This window comes from Mastacembelus armatus, chromosome 8 (assembly GCF_900324485.2).
Source record: "Mastacembelus armatus chromosome 8, fMasArm1.2, whole genome shotgun sequence".
NCBI classification, from domain to species: Eukaryota; Metazoa; Chordata; class Actinopteri; order Synbranchiformes; family Mastacembelidae; genus Mastacembelus; species Mastacembelus armatus.
In genome coordinates this window covers 19788151-19800115 of record NC_046640.1, presented here as the reverse complement: position 1 = coordinate 19800115, position 11965 = coordinate 19788151, and the positions used below count along the sequence as shown (strand labels likewise).

The following is an 11965-nucleotide window of genomic DNA, read 5'->3' as shown; positions in this document are numbered from 1 at the left end:
AGTGGGGGCGTCGCAAATGTCTGCAGCATTCAGGCACTCTCTGACCAAAAATGCTCTTGTGTGTAAGAACGACTGGAGAGTGAACAGCTCATGAATGCACTTTGTTCTAGACATGGAAATGAAGCATGTGGCCTCCAAGACCCATGTGTCAACAGTGAATTCAAACTGACGCCTCAGTGCAGCCCATCCTGTTCTGGGAGGAGTGGTCAGAAACACTGCAGCTGTGAAATGACACTATTCCCAGTAGAGTCAGAACACGATCAAATAGAAAAGTCAAAGTTTATCCAAAAAGCGACTATTCAAGCACTTGGAACTGTGATAGTAACAAAAATATTTGAAAAAGTCCACACTCAGTAGGTAAACTATATGTAAAGTAACACTGGGGGAAGGCAAATAATGTGAATGGATTTCAAAATGGTCACAAAAAAGAAGAGAGTATGAAAATACAGAGAAATATCTCTGCTCTTATTTTACTTCATTTCTTTTATCCTCATTTCCTTCCTCACTGTTCTCCTGCCTTTTCAGGATTTGCTCCATCCTTCATGCCTCCTCATCCCTTTTTATCCTTTTAATTTCCTTCTGTCTCCTTCTCTGTCTGATCTTTTCTGTCTCCTTCTCTGTCTGATCTCTTCTTTTCTCCTCTTCAGTCTGTCTCTTCCTTAGAGGAAACAGACTTCAAACTTCTCTGACTGCCAGAATGACTTTTCCCGCCGAGATCTACACACACACACACACACACACACACACACACACACACGCCTCCCAGCATATTAAAATCTCAAACCACACCCAGCGCCAGCCCTGGTGGACCAGTGGACGTGCGCTCTAACTTTGTGCCACTGCTGCTCAGATCTCCAGCTGCTGTTTGCTGCTGTTTTCTTATTCCGATTTATTATCCCACAATTTTCCTCTTCACACACACACACACACACACACATCTGGAACTCCTCACGGCCCAAACCCGGTGAGTTCATTTACTATTTAGACTTTGCATGTTGTTGAATGATGCGCGGAACTTTCTACATGTGATCCATGTCTCGTTCGGATCCACCGCGGTACTGAAATGTCTCTTTATCATAAAGATTCTGTTCTTATAATGACTTTGGTTGGTTTTGGTTTGTTTCTGTGGAGGCTTTTTAGTCTGTCTTTATTTTAGGGAGCCTAAGAGACTAAAACAGCCTCCGTGCGCTGTGTGGATATTTGGATAGTTTGTCTTTTAAGCTTTGGCTTTATTTTGTTTACCGTGTTTGCCCCTGAGGGTATTTTTACTCAGATCATAACTCAGCTTCAGCTTCAGCTTCAGGTTTCTGACACGGAATGAAAGAGGCGTTGTCAGCCACAGCGTGTGTGTGTGTGTGTGTGTGTGTGTGCGTGCGACCGTGCGTGCATGTGTTAGTGACAACCATTTGTCTATGTGCGTTGCGAGGGAAGCTAAATGATAGTGGGGGTTTTTTTAGTGTACACAGGAAAGTGTATCTGCTGGTTTTGAACCTGCCCATATGTCAAGTTATAAAGTCATCAAGTCATTCAAATCCCTTTGGCTTCTGTAGTTTGCACTGACTTTACTCTACGTTACTTTAAAACTTCTAAAGCTTGACGAGGCCTTTGATTAAAGTTGATTACTTACGGTGTCCCGTCATTGGGGGCGCCCCCTGGTGGTCGAGCGCAACGACACCCTAGTCCGCGTTTCCATGGATAGCGAAGATTTTTCATCTTCATCAGTGTTTGCACGGAGTCTGTGGAAAGTCATGGAAAAATGACATGTGATTGCATAGGAGGGTTAGGCTACAAATACACAACTAACTGTTGGAAACTCATTTAATGTGCAGCTATTAACATCCTGCAGAGAACTGGTGCTGAGCACTTCTTGTTTTTGTGACTCCTGAGGTTTAAATCACCTGAGGAGAAGCTGTACATAAACCAGAAATGAGAAACATTCCACCACGTGCCGTTACGCTGCAGACCACCTCTGCTTCTCTTCTCTCAAACATACAAACATATCAGTGAATGAAACCTGCAGCTTGTCCATTCAGACACTGATGTAGCTGTGAAACTAGTTTCAGTGCTGCAGTGAACGACACATTTCACCTTAAGACTGTCACAAAGAAAAACTGGACAGTAAAAGTAGTGTGTTTGAATTTACCCTGACAGTGCTGCATCCTTTTTGCTCTAAGCTTTGTAATCATCTGAAAGTATTTCCAGTCATGCTGAAAGCAGCAGGAGGAGAGAGGTGAGTGACATCTGATAGGAGGAGGATTACTCTGGGGTTGGTGTGTTTTAAAAGGTGCTGACAGATAATAACAATCAGGGAGCAAGTGTGAAGTGACTCAGAACAGAAAAGAAGGAGGCAGAGAATTGGGCGGGATGTGAGTGAAGTACCACAACATGTTTCTGCTGCGTCACACACCTGAAAACCACATCAGTGCCCAACATGAAGGAATTCTTATGTCAGAGGGAGGTCTTTAAACACAGCAGGGAAACACTTGTTTGTGTCTGTGTGTTCATCTGCCCTTTTTAGGCTGAAGGAGGCATGTAGCATACACACACACACACACACACACACACACTGTACGCCTTTGCAAAAGTGCATGCTTCATTGTGCAGAACAATGTCTGCTGGGGTGGATTCTCCGTTCTGTCCTGGTATTCCACTAAGTATAGCGAAAATATTTGCTGTCAAAGCCTCAAGCAGCCAATTTTTTTTAATACTTTAATGAGAATAATGCAGAGGGATTGGTTTTGGGGTTAGGGTAAATGTCATGTTATTAGGCTGCTTGTGTTGTTAATAAAAAAGTCATGACCTTTATGAAAAAATCTGTTCCTAACAACAGTATTGTTGTCAGTTTGGGCTGTGAATACATCATTTGTTTGCAGTCACAGTCAAACGTTCATGTGTGGAATTTCAGCATAACATGGATGGGTAAAAAAATGTGGATCTGGGGTGAATAAGCATTACAGGTTTAGATGGAGTCAGCACGAGCCGCTTCCCCACAGGCGCTGGTCTAACGAGTGTTCACCGAATTCAGTCAAAAGAAGTCTGCTTGTTGTCTGCATTTTTCAGGAGTCCTAGAAATGGGACAGCCATGTTGGCCTGTTCCTACAATGTTTACAACATTTGATCTAGAAATGTGGCCCCTCCTCCAGTGATCCCCCAAGGCCAAACTGTCTAGTGGTAAAAATGTGCAAATAGCAAAGCTGTCTCAGCGTCTTTAGTCCAGTTTTGCTTTTTGCAGCCACTTCATTTCTATAAAATCCAAACGGTAAAGGACTACAACTTTGGCACTGATAGATTGATTGTTTTTATGAGTTTGTTTTTTCCTCCACTGCATCTGAGCTGACTGCTCCTACATGCTAAAAACAAACTCTGTGTGTGCGTGTGTGTGTGTGTGTGTGTGTGTGTGTGTGTGTGCATCGACAAGTTTTCTAAACAAAGCTTTGTTTGGTTACTGGCATTGCTCCAGGGTAGATGTCCTTTTGTTTTCTCTAAAAATAAGTCTTAACTTGGCTCTTGTTGTCATGTACACACACACACGCGCACACACACACACACACACACGCACTCAGTCAATGACATAATGCATTCCTTAGCCCCTTATTCTAACCTGAACCCAAACCTGATCCTAAGGTTAAACCTAAATCTAAGTCTCAGCTCTCAAAAAACCCTTTGAAGTTGTGAGGACCAGCCAAAATGCCCTCACAACTACGGTATTGTACAGAACTTGTCTATGTAAAGACATGCACACACATGCCACAAAATGCTGCAGGGCCGTGTGTGAAGGACGTGCGCACGGGTTCATTCTTAACCTGTCAGGTGTGATTTGAAGGTGCACTCGCTGGTTACAGTGATGGGATCAGTCAGTGGATTATGTATGTTTGGCTTTTATGAATGTGACTTGGTGTCAACACCACAGGACAGAAGGGGGGCAGACTAGATGCTTTTATGAGCTGTAACCACAAATGGAAGATTTTATTGTTCATTTGGTTAAGAACAGTTTTCATCTTTGCTGTGCCATGAATATATAAGAAGTGTCCATGAAAAACAGAATTAAGCCTGAGTATCCCCTTACAGAAGAAGCACTCCACAGTGAACATTTGTATGATGCATTTCATTCTTGACTTTACAACCTCATAAGGGGCCAGAGGGCTCCACTGGAAGCCTTTCTGCCTCTTCCACAATCAGTTTTTCCATGGCCAATGACACAGAGGAGAGACAGAGACAAATACAGAGAAAGAGAGAGTGGGACAGTGGGAGAGATGGGGGAGTGAGATTCAGAGGCCTGGTTAAGTCTGTGGCTTTGTATTTTATGAAAAGAGAAGAAAAAGACATTAAAAGTCAGCATTTTCCACCAGGCGAGGGAATCAGTCAGCACACACACACAGACACACACTCACACACACATTCACACTTGCACTCTTGCACTGAGTCCCCCAGCCTCCTATTACAAGGCCGAGTGGAGAGGAGGAATGGCAGAATTTATGCCTTTGTGTGTGTCTGTGTGTCAAGCGAGGTGGCTGGAATTTGACAGAATTTGTCAGCCTACGTATGTGATTACACAAAACTACAGTATTGTTGTCTCAAAGTCGAACACAAAGGAAAACTGTGACACTGAGCACAAACAAAACACAGCATGATATGCTCACAGTAAAGTAACTTGCCATGTGGTGTTAGTCTGCTGCTGTGGAAAAAAGCAGCGCTACGCTTTTGCTTCATTTCCTTTTATCCCACTGAAGTAGGAACTTTCCTTCATCAACCAACCAGGTTCAATGAACCTAAAGTCCCTGAAACAAGATATAAATCCACGTGTAGCTGTAGAAACATTAGCCTCACAGTGAAATATACTAATTTAGTGATCTGCTCTGTGTGTTGAGCTTCTGTCCTCTGTCTTTTCCTGTGACAGCAGTAGATTTCTCTTTTCTGGTTAGACATTGGTGCAGTATAATCCAGATTATCTAGTTTTATTAATGAGCTGCTGACTGACACATGATCGCTGTGTGTGACTGTGTGTGACTGTGTGTGCGTCTGCAGCTGTTGCCTGGTGTCAGAGGTGAATATCAGAGCTTTCACATGTTACGTTACACACCGAGTTAAATCTTCGCACGACACCGCGGTTCCCAAGGATCCCTGGGGAACACTAGGTTTGTGTATATGTGGGTGTGTGTGTGTGTGTGTGTGTCTGTGTTTGGCAGATGAAAGCATGTGTGTGGCCGTAATGAACAAGATTTGTAATAAAATGTTTTGTTCTCCAAAACAATCAGATGCATTCATCTATTTAAAATATTTGTTCATGCTATTACTACACTATTCATTTATTTTTTCTCAGTTATATCAAATAATGAGAAAAGGAAATGAATCGTTTTGAGTTTAATTTTGTAAACTACAAGTTGGAGAAGATCCTTAATGACAAAAAAATCTGCATTTTGGATAATTCTTTTTCTTTATGATAATTAAGGTAATACATGTTTTTATAGTTGTTATAGTTTTTTATAGAGGGACATGTATAATATCAGCTGTCAGCATCATTTAAATTAACTTTAATCATCCAAACTGTGCCTGAGCCTCTTGGCAGGCTGTATATTTGTGGGGTTCACATGCTTTGTATGTGTTTGTAAATCAAAGTATGTGTGTGTACATTTATGGTCATGTATTTGTTTTTCTTTCTTCCCTCCATTTACTTCAAATAGGGTTCCCTTCTTTGTTTCCCTGCCTCCTCCCTCCTTGTCCTTTACCTCTTTTCTTCATAAGAGGGTGAAGTGTCAAGAAAGCAGCTACAGATGGAATCAGATCCAGCTGTGTGTGTGTGTGTGTGTGTGTGTGTGTGTCTACGTGTCTAGGAGATTATTTGCTGCTCCAAAGAATGTTCCTGCAAGTCAGATTAGGCTCAAACACCAATGAGATGCTTCGTGATGGATGTAAAATGTGGGTCTTTGCCCTGATTTGCCTGATTTTCCAGCCAACTTCTGTTTCATTCTCTCCTCACTCCGCTGTCATCACTCAGTGAGTTAAACCTGAAAAGTGTGACTGGCCACCCAGGAGGCACAGTGATGGGGATATCTTAAAGCTGGCTGAATATGTGTGAGTCTATTGACCTTTAGAGCTGTAAAAGCCGGACATCAAAAGTGATGTTGTTTCTGTCATTTCCACCCAGTCTGACCTGTCACTCAGATATAACCACTAGGTTATATGTCCTCACATCTAAAGAGTCATATATGTTATTTTCTTTGGATATAATTCATGCTCTTTTCTGTTTTTCATGCGGATTTTGTAAAAACCCCTACAGGGATGTTTACATGCTGGTTTAGTAAGCTGTCATACACAAACATATAATATCATTCTATCTTTGGATGGCACTGCAGCACGTTGTTTATGTTAACGTGTTTTTGCCACATCAAATGAATGCAGGCTTACACAAGAACAGTTTTATATCCACTAGTGCCATAGTCATATATTTTGCTCAGGTGCAAATTAAAGTGTGTATTGCCAGGTCATTGTCTACTTTTGTGTCATTCTCAGAGAATTATCATTAGAAAAACAGTTTCTGTCTAGATCCTAAACCCTGTATCTCACAAATCAAAGTGTCCAGCTTCTTTTTACCATTTATCCCCCTTGTTCCCTCTTCCCCCAGCTCAGACAGGGAGGGTCTATCCTCTGGCACACCCCGCCATCACTTGCTCACACACAAAAACTGTGGCCTGCTTCCTGTCGACGGGGAGGGGCTGTTTTTACTGTGACTCCATTTTGGCAGAGAAGGCTAATTCCTGCTGTCTGGCTCTGTGTATGTGTGTGTCCGTGCCTGCTCACATGTGCTTTTTAACATGGCTGTGTCTCTGCCTGCTCAGCCTCTGAAGCTAAATCAAAATCATGTGTGTTTATGTGCATTAGATGCATGAAATGGGATTGGCAGGCTGACTTTGATGCGCTCTGTGATGTGAGAGATGGAGTCTTATCCTTGTAAAACAGCCTTTTTGCTTCTTAACTGGTGATTTATAGCAGTATGAATGGTAAACAGAATAATGCTGACAAAGAATTTTATTTGCTGAGGAGAACTCTTTCCTAAACAAGCATTGGTTTCTGGATACGTTTGCTATTTTTAATGGATTTTTTTCCTTTCAAGACAATTCAGAGTAAAATATGAACAAAAACAAACAAAAAAGCAACACGCACAGAGTGAAGGGGAAATCCCTTCAAAAAGAGGAACAATAATGTCTGAGAAAGAGAAAAACCCTTAAACAGATCCAAGAGATGGATCATTTGAAACAATAACTGATTATAAGTTTTCATACCTATTATGGCTGTTTTCTGAAGCCACATACTTCTGGACATGTTTTTGTCGTAATGCTACAAATTGTGTGTGTTCTGCAAAAAAAAAAAAAGGACTATTGATTATGTAAACCTTATAAAATTGCATTCATGACAATGTTCAAGAAAGCATGATCAAATCTGATATGAATGTCATATTTTTTGGGCAGGGATGCTTAATGTTGGTTCATCCTAAGACTTAATCGAGCACAGATTGCCCATTTGAAGAAGTAAGCAGTCCACTCCTCACTTCTAACAACAATTCATAGTCAGGATTAAGGCCATCATTCTCTTCAGAATAAACATCACACTCCTACAAACTCTAATTGTGCATATACTCGCAGTTTGGCATGCATATAGCCATGACATGCGCACTGGATCTCATCTTGGTAGCATTTTATGTAATTTGAGGGAGGATTTGGATGCCACAAATATTTTTCTTGATTCACCCTGTATTTTTCAGTTGTTTAGGAATGATGTATTTTGTTAATTATTTGCAGATGGACTAGTTGTACCTGGTGGCAAACAAGGGGTTAATCTTTCATGGCCTTGTGTGTGTCATTAAAGTCTTCCATTTATGTTGTTTCTAACAGACTCCTTTCATGTGACAAACCTTGATCCACCCCTGACTATCAGCCTGCAAACCAGCCTGTGTGAGACCCAGCAGCATCGTCGCCCACCAAAATCCTAAACGTACATTCTGCACATTAACAGTCAGCCAGGGAGCGACACAGGTGGCCGCTGAAGCAGCCTGCAAGAAATCTAACCAGCCTGACCAAAGGGCAACAAGCAGCTGACAGGGCAGCCATGTTGATCATCTTAGCCTTCATCATCCTCTTCCATCTGATCGCAACCATCCTGCTCTTTGTTGCGACCATTCACAATGTGAGTATAAACCACGAGTGAGGATGGAAGAGCACAGCAGTACAGGACTGGTTCATTATCATTTCTGCCCCCCTCTCCTCCAATGTAGGCATGGTGGGTGGTGTCACCTGCTGAACAGGATGTGATCTACACTGACCTGTGGTACTCCTGCAATGCCACCTGCTACTCCGTGAAGAACAGTCATACTATTGAAGCTGGTAAGACAGTGTGTGAGTCTGGGTAGCCTATCTGCGTGCTAATGCATCGTGTTTGCTGTATGTCCGTGTGTGCAACATGTCTGTTCTTCTCTCTCCTCAGCCTACCTGCAGGTGGTCCAGGCCACTATGATTCTGGCCACAATTTTATGTTGTGTCAGCTTCTTCGTCTTCATACTTCAGCTCTTCAAGCTCAAACAGGGAGAGAGATTCATTTTCACCGCCATTATTCAGCTACTGGCCTGTGAGTGACAAACACACACAGTTACAATTTTTGTGCAATTTTTTAAGTTTCTTGAAAACTGATTATTACTGACACATTGTTTTGACATGTTCCTGTAATTTAAAACCAGATAAACCACAGATTTAAATGAAGTACATTTAAGTGTAGAAAGTTTCTTGACAGCTGATACTCACCCACTAGACCTAATTATATGGCTGTTCAAAGGAAATCAACCTTGATATTGTTAACATGACATCTGAGCAAATAGGGTTTTACAAAATGTCATATTATTCCCAACTGGACGCCTTCTTCTTCACTCTCCTTCTCCCAGGTCTATGTGTGATGATCGCAGCATCCGTCTACACAGCTCAGAAAGACAGTTTTCATGAAGCCAGTCTTCAAGATGGCTCCTATGGCTCTTCCTATGTCCTGGCCTGGATCAGCTTCCCCATGACTCTCATCAGTGGCCTCATGTACCTGGTACTCAGGAAGCGCAAATAGATATGACGGTCTTGATGCACAGTCATGCAGACAGTCCAATATAGCAATAGGAGTTAAAAAAAAAAAAAAAAAAAAAAAAAAAGCATACAAACATACACTTTCCTCACCAAACATGCCTGCACAGAGTAAATACATCAGAAATGCTAAATCCATTTTAAATTGAAGTCTTTAGGGAAAGACACAGCAGCAAAGCACTGAGCAACACATTTCTGTCCAGCTTACACACCTTCTCCCTCTGCATGGTACAGTGTTCTCACCAACTGCAACAAAGATGCGTTCGGACTCCTTAGAAGCTCACTGTGTTCATCTGACACGCTGCAAGTTGGACAGTCTTTGTTCTTCTGTTTTACTATGTGAAATATGCTGCATATGTGCAGTCAACTGTGAGAATCAGTTTACATTTTATCAGCAACACTTAGGTTGGGAAAGTGTAAACTAATTTTAGCTAGGTACATGGAGCTCAGTAGGTTTACTTGCATAAAGCTGAGGTCAGATCTCCTCCATGCAAATGCACAAGCACGAATGCATCTTGCTTGAGTCATTGCTCACCATATAAAGTAAATAGTACATGTCCAGCTGAGAATCTTTGCTGCGTTTGGTGAGAACAGACCTTAATGCTCATCCTCCCTCTGTCCCCTTCACCCCACAGGACATGAGCTCTATTCCAACACACTCATTTGTCTCATTGTCCACTGGTCCATATTTAAAATATTTGATCACAAACTATAATGGTTGAAGAAAATAAGTGGAGAGATTTGTCTTACCAGGACAGCCCCTGGACTTTCCAAAGGAGTCCCTAATTTTATTGTGAAGTTATGGTCAATGGAATTGATTTTGTACATATTTGCTGTGTATGTATAATTCAGGTAATTGTCAAACATGTATTTCTGAGACTGAAATTCCAAAATTAAAAAGACATAAAAAAGAAGCTCTAGAGAATTATATAGAGAATATTATGTTAACCATAGCATAGAGGAAGTGTAGTGAAGCAGTAGTTAAGGTAAAATGTATGTTGGACTTTAACCTGCAGTTTGTATTCTTATGTTACTGACTTGTATTTTAATGATGTAAAAGGAACCAATGATGTGCTGTGACATTTGGGATTCGCAGACTTGAAAATCGAACGAGCATTTCTTTTCTATTCTGCTTTTTGTTCACAGCTTCACTGAAAAAGACAAAAGCTATTTATTGATTAAAACCACTGTTTAATTTAGCATGTGACTGAGGATGTATTAAGTAATTAGGCCTTGCCGTGCCGTTCCCTCTCTGGCCAGGTTTTAATAAACAGTTATTAGATCCATCACTTAAACATTTCCACCTGTATGGACACATGATCTGGTATTTAATGACAGCACATTTATCACTGTATTTTACCAACCTTCAACTCCTAGAATTACTTCTGACTTCAGCCGTTTTTCTTTTCATCTTTCCTGGTGTTGGTTTCGGGGTGGAACAGTTAAGGGAGTCCAGCTTGGTATTAACTTGGTGGCTGCTAGGTCGAGACATTTCTAAGAAATAGATAATTAAAAGTGTCAGTGGTGCGCTGGGTTGTTTTGTGATAGAAACAAGTTCATGTTGGACAAACTCTGGACCACAGAGCCTTGTTTTATATATATATGCTCACCAATAATGAAGATTTTTGGAAAAGAAATGTAAGTGAAGGTTTTGCACCTCAAATCTAATGATAATACTTGAAAATGATCGAAACAACAAACTGGAGGCCAAGATTACAATGTTTGTTGTTCATACATTTTTATGATTTTGTCTCTTAAAAGTGTTTCATTTCATAATATGCCTCCTGTTTGCATGCAAGTTTTTTATCTTTCAGCACATCCCTTTAACGTATATTAAGGTGAAAAGTAAGTAGCTGCAGTACCATTGGTTGGAAAAGGATATTTTCTCATGAACTTCAACTTGGTTTAGCTTTTATGATTTCAAAACCGATCAAAATTTTGAATAAACAACTCACTTGAACATAGATGCAGATATTTAACCAAAAACACAGTAGTCTGTTTTCAGAGTTGACTTATTAAAGCTACTCTTGATTTGGAATTGAAAATGTTTTTTTTTTTTTTGTGATAATCTTGTAGTGTGTTTCATGTCACTGTAGATGTACTGTAGTATAGTCAGTGATGATATATACATTAACCACAGGGCCAAACTGACTAATAATCATATGAATTGTTCAAGCTAAAACTGTATTTACATGAATTTGTTTTTTTAAACAGTTTTGCAGTAAAATATATTTTTAATGCTTAATGAAGTATTAATTCCACATTTACTGAGAGTCTCATGTTGCCTTATAATGGAGACACACTGAAATGCTCAATAATTTAATTAAGCAACAGTTTCTTCTCTGGTATAAGATTCAACCAAACATTTTTTTTTTTTGTCATGGTCAATGGGAGTGTTTGTGCTTGTTACAGCCTATTTTGCTTTTATTCATCTGGGCAAATTCAAGCAAAGCAAGCTATTTATTTTGACCCCTGCTACAACATCAGTGGCAGCTTCTGTAATTAGTAAGATGTTACTGTGTTTTATTCACTTCATCCAAGTGAAACGTATGTCTTGTAGTGACACCTAGTGGACTGATTGAAAACCACACCATGTGTTGGTGTCAGTTTCAAAGCTTCAGGCTACAGAATACACTGCAAGTTCCTGTCAAGATCTCTGGAAAACAATGAACTTGCTTCTATTGAGTGCATAATGCTGCTCTAATGTCAGAACAACAGACTGGTCAAACTTCATCAAAGACTCAACTCCCCTGCAAGGACTTAAAGGTGCTTGTTTTCCCTCATCCATCACATGTAGAACTCAGTAAATGTATTTTTACAATGAATAAAATATCTCTGTTTGTGCCAAATCT

At 40.6% G+C, this 11965-nt stretch overlaps 1 protein-coding gene across 1 annotated transcript; it reads left to right on the top strand.

Moving 5' to 3' along the window:
• The first annotated feature begins 789 nt into the window (after window positions 1-789).
• Window positions 790-11358, top strand: emp2 (epithelial membrane protein 2). Its single transcript, XM_026325380.2, has 5 exons — window positions 790-964; window positions 7890-8181; window positions 8270-8378; window positions 8479-8619; window positions 8930-11358. The coding sequence occupies exons 2-5, from the start codon at window positions 8104-8106 to the stop codon at window positions 9097-9099; spliced, it is 498 nt and encodes a 165-aa protein (XP_026181165.1). The 5' UTR covers window positions 790-964; window positions 7890-8103; the 3' UTR covers window positions 9100-11358.
• The last annotated feature ends 607 nt before the right edge of the window (window positions 11359-11965 follow it).

Excerpts from the sequence above, each read along its gene's own strand:
- emp2 (XM_026325380.2), top strand. The coding sequence starts at position 8,104 with ATGTTGATCATCTTAGCCTTCATCATCCTCTTCCATCTGATCGCAACC. Across the intron at positions 8,182-8,269 it reads TTGTTGCGACCATTCACAAT|GCATGGTGGGTGGTGTCACC; the intron begins GTGAGTATAAAC and ends CCTCCAATGTAG. Across the intron at positions 8,620-8,929 it reads CATTATTCAGCTACTGGCCT|GTCTATGTGTGATGATCGCA; the intron begins GTGAGTGACAAA and ends TCCTTCTCCCAG.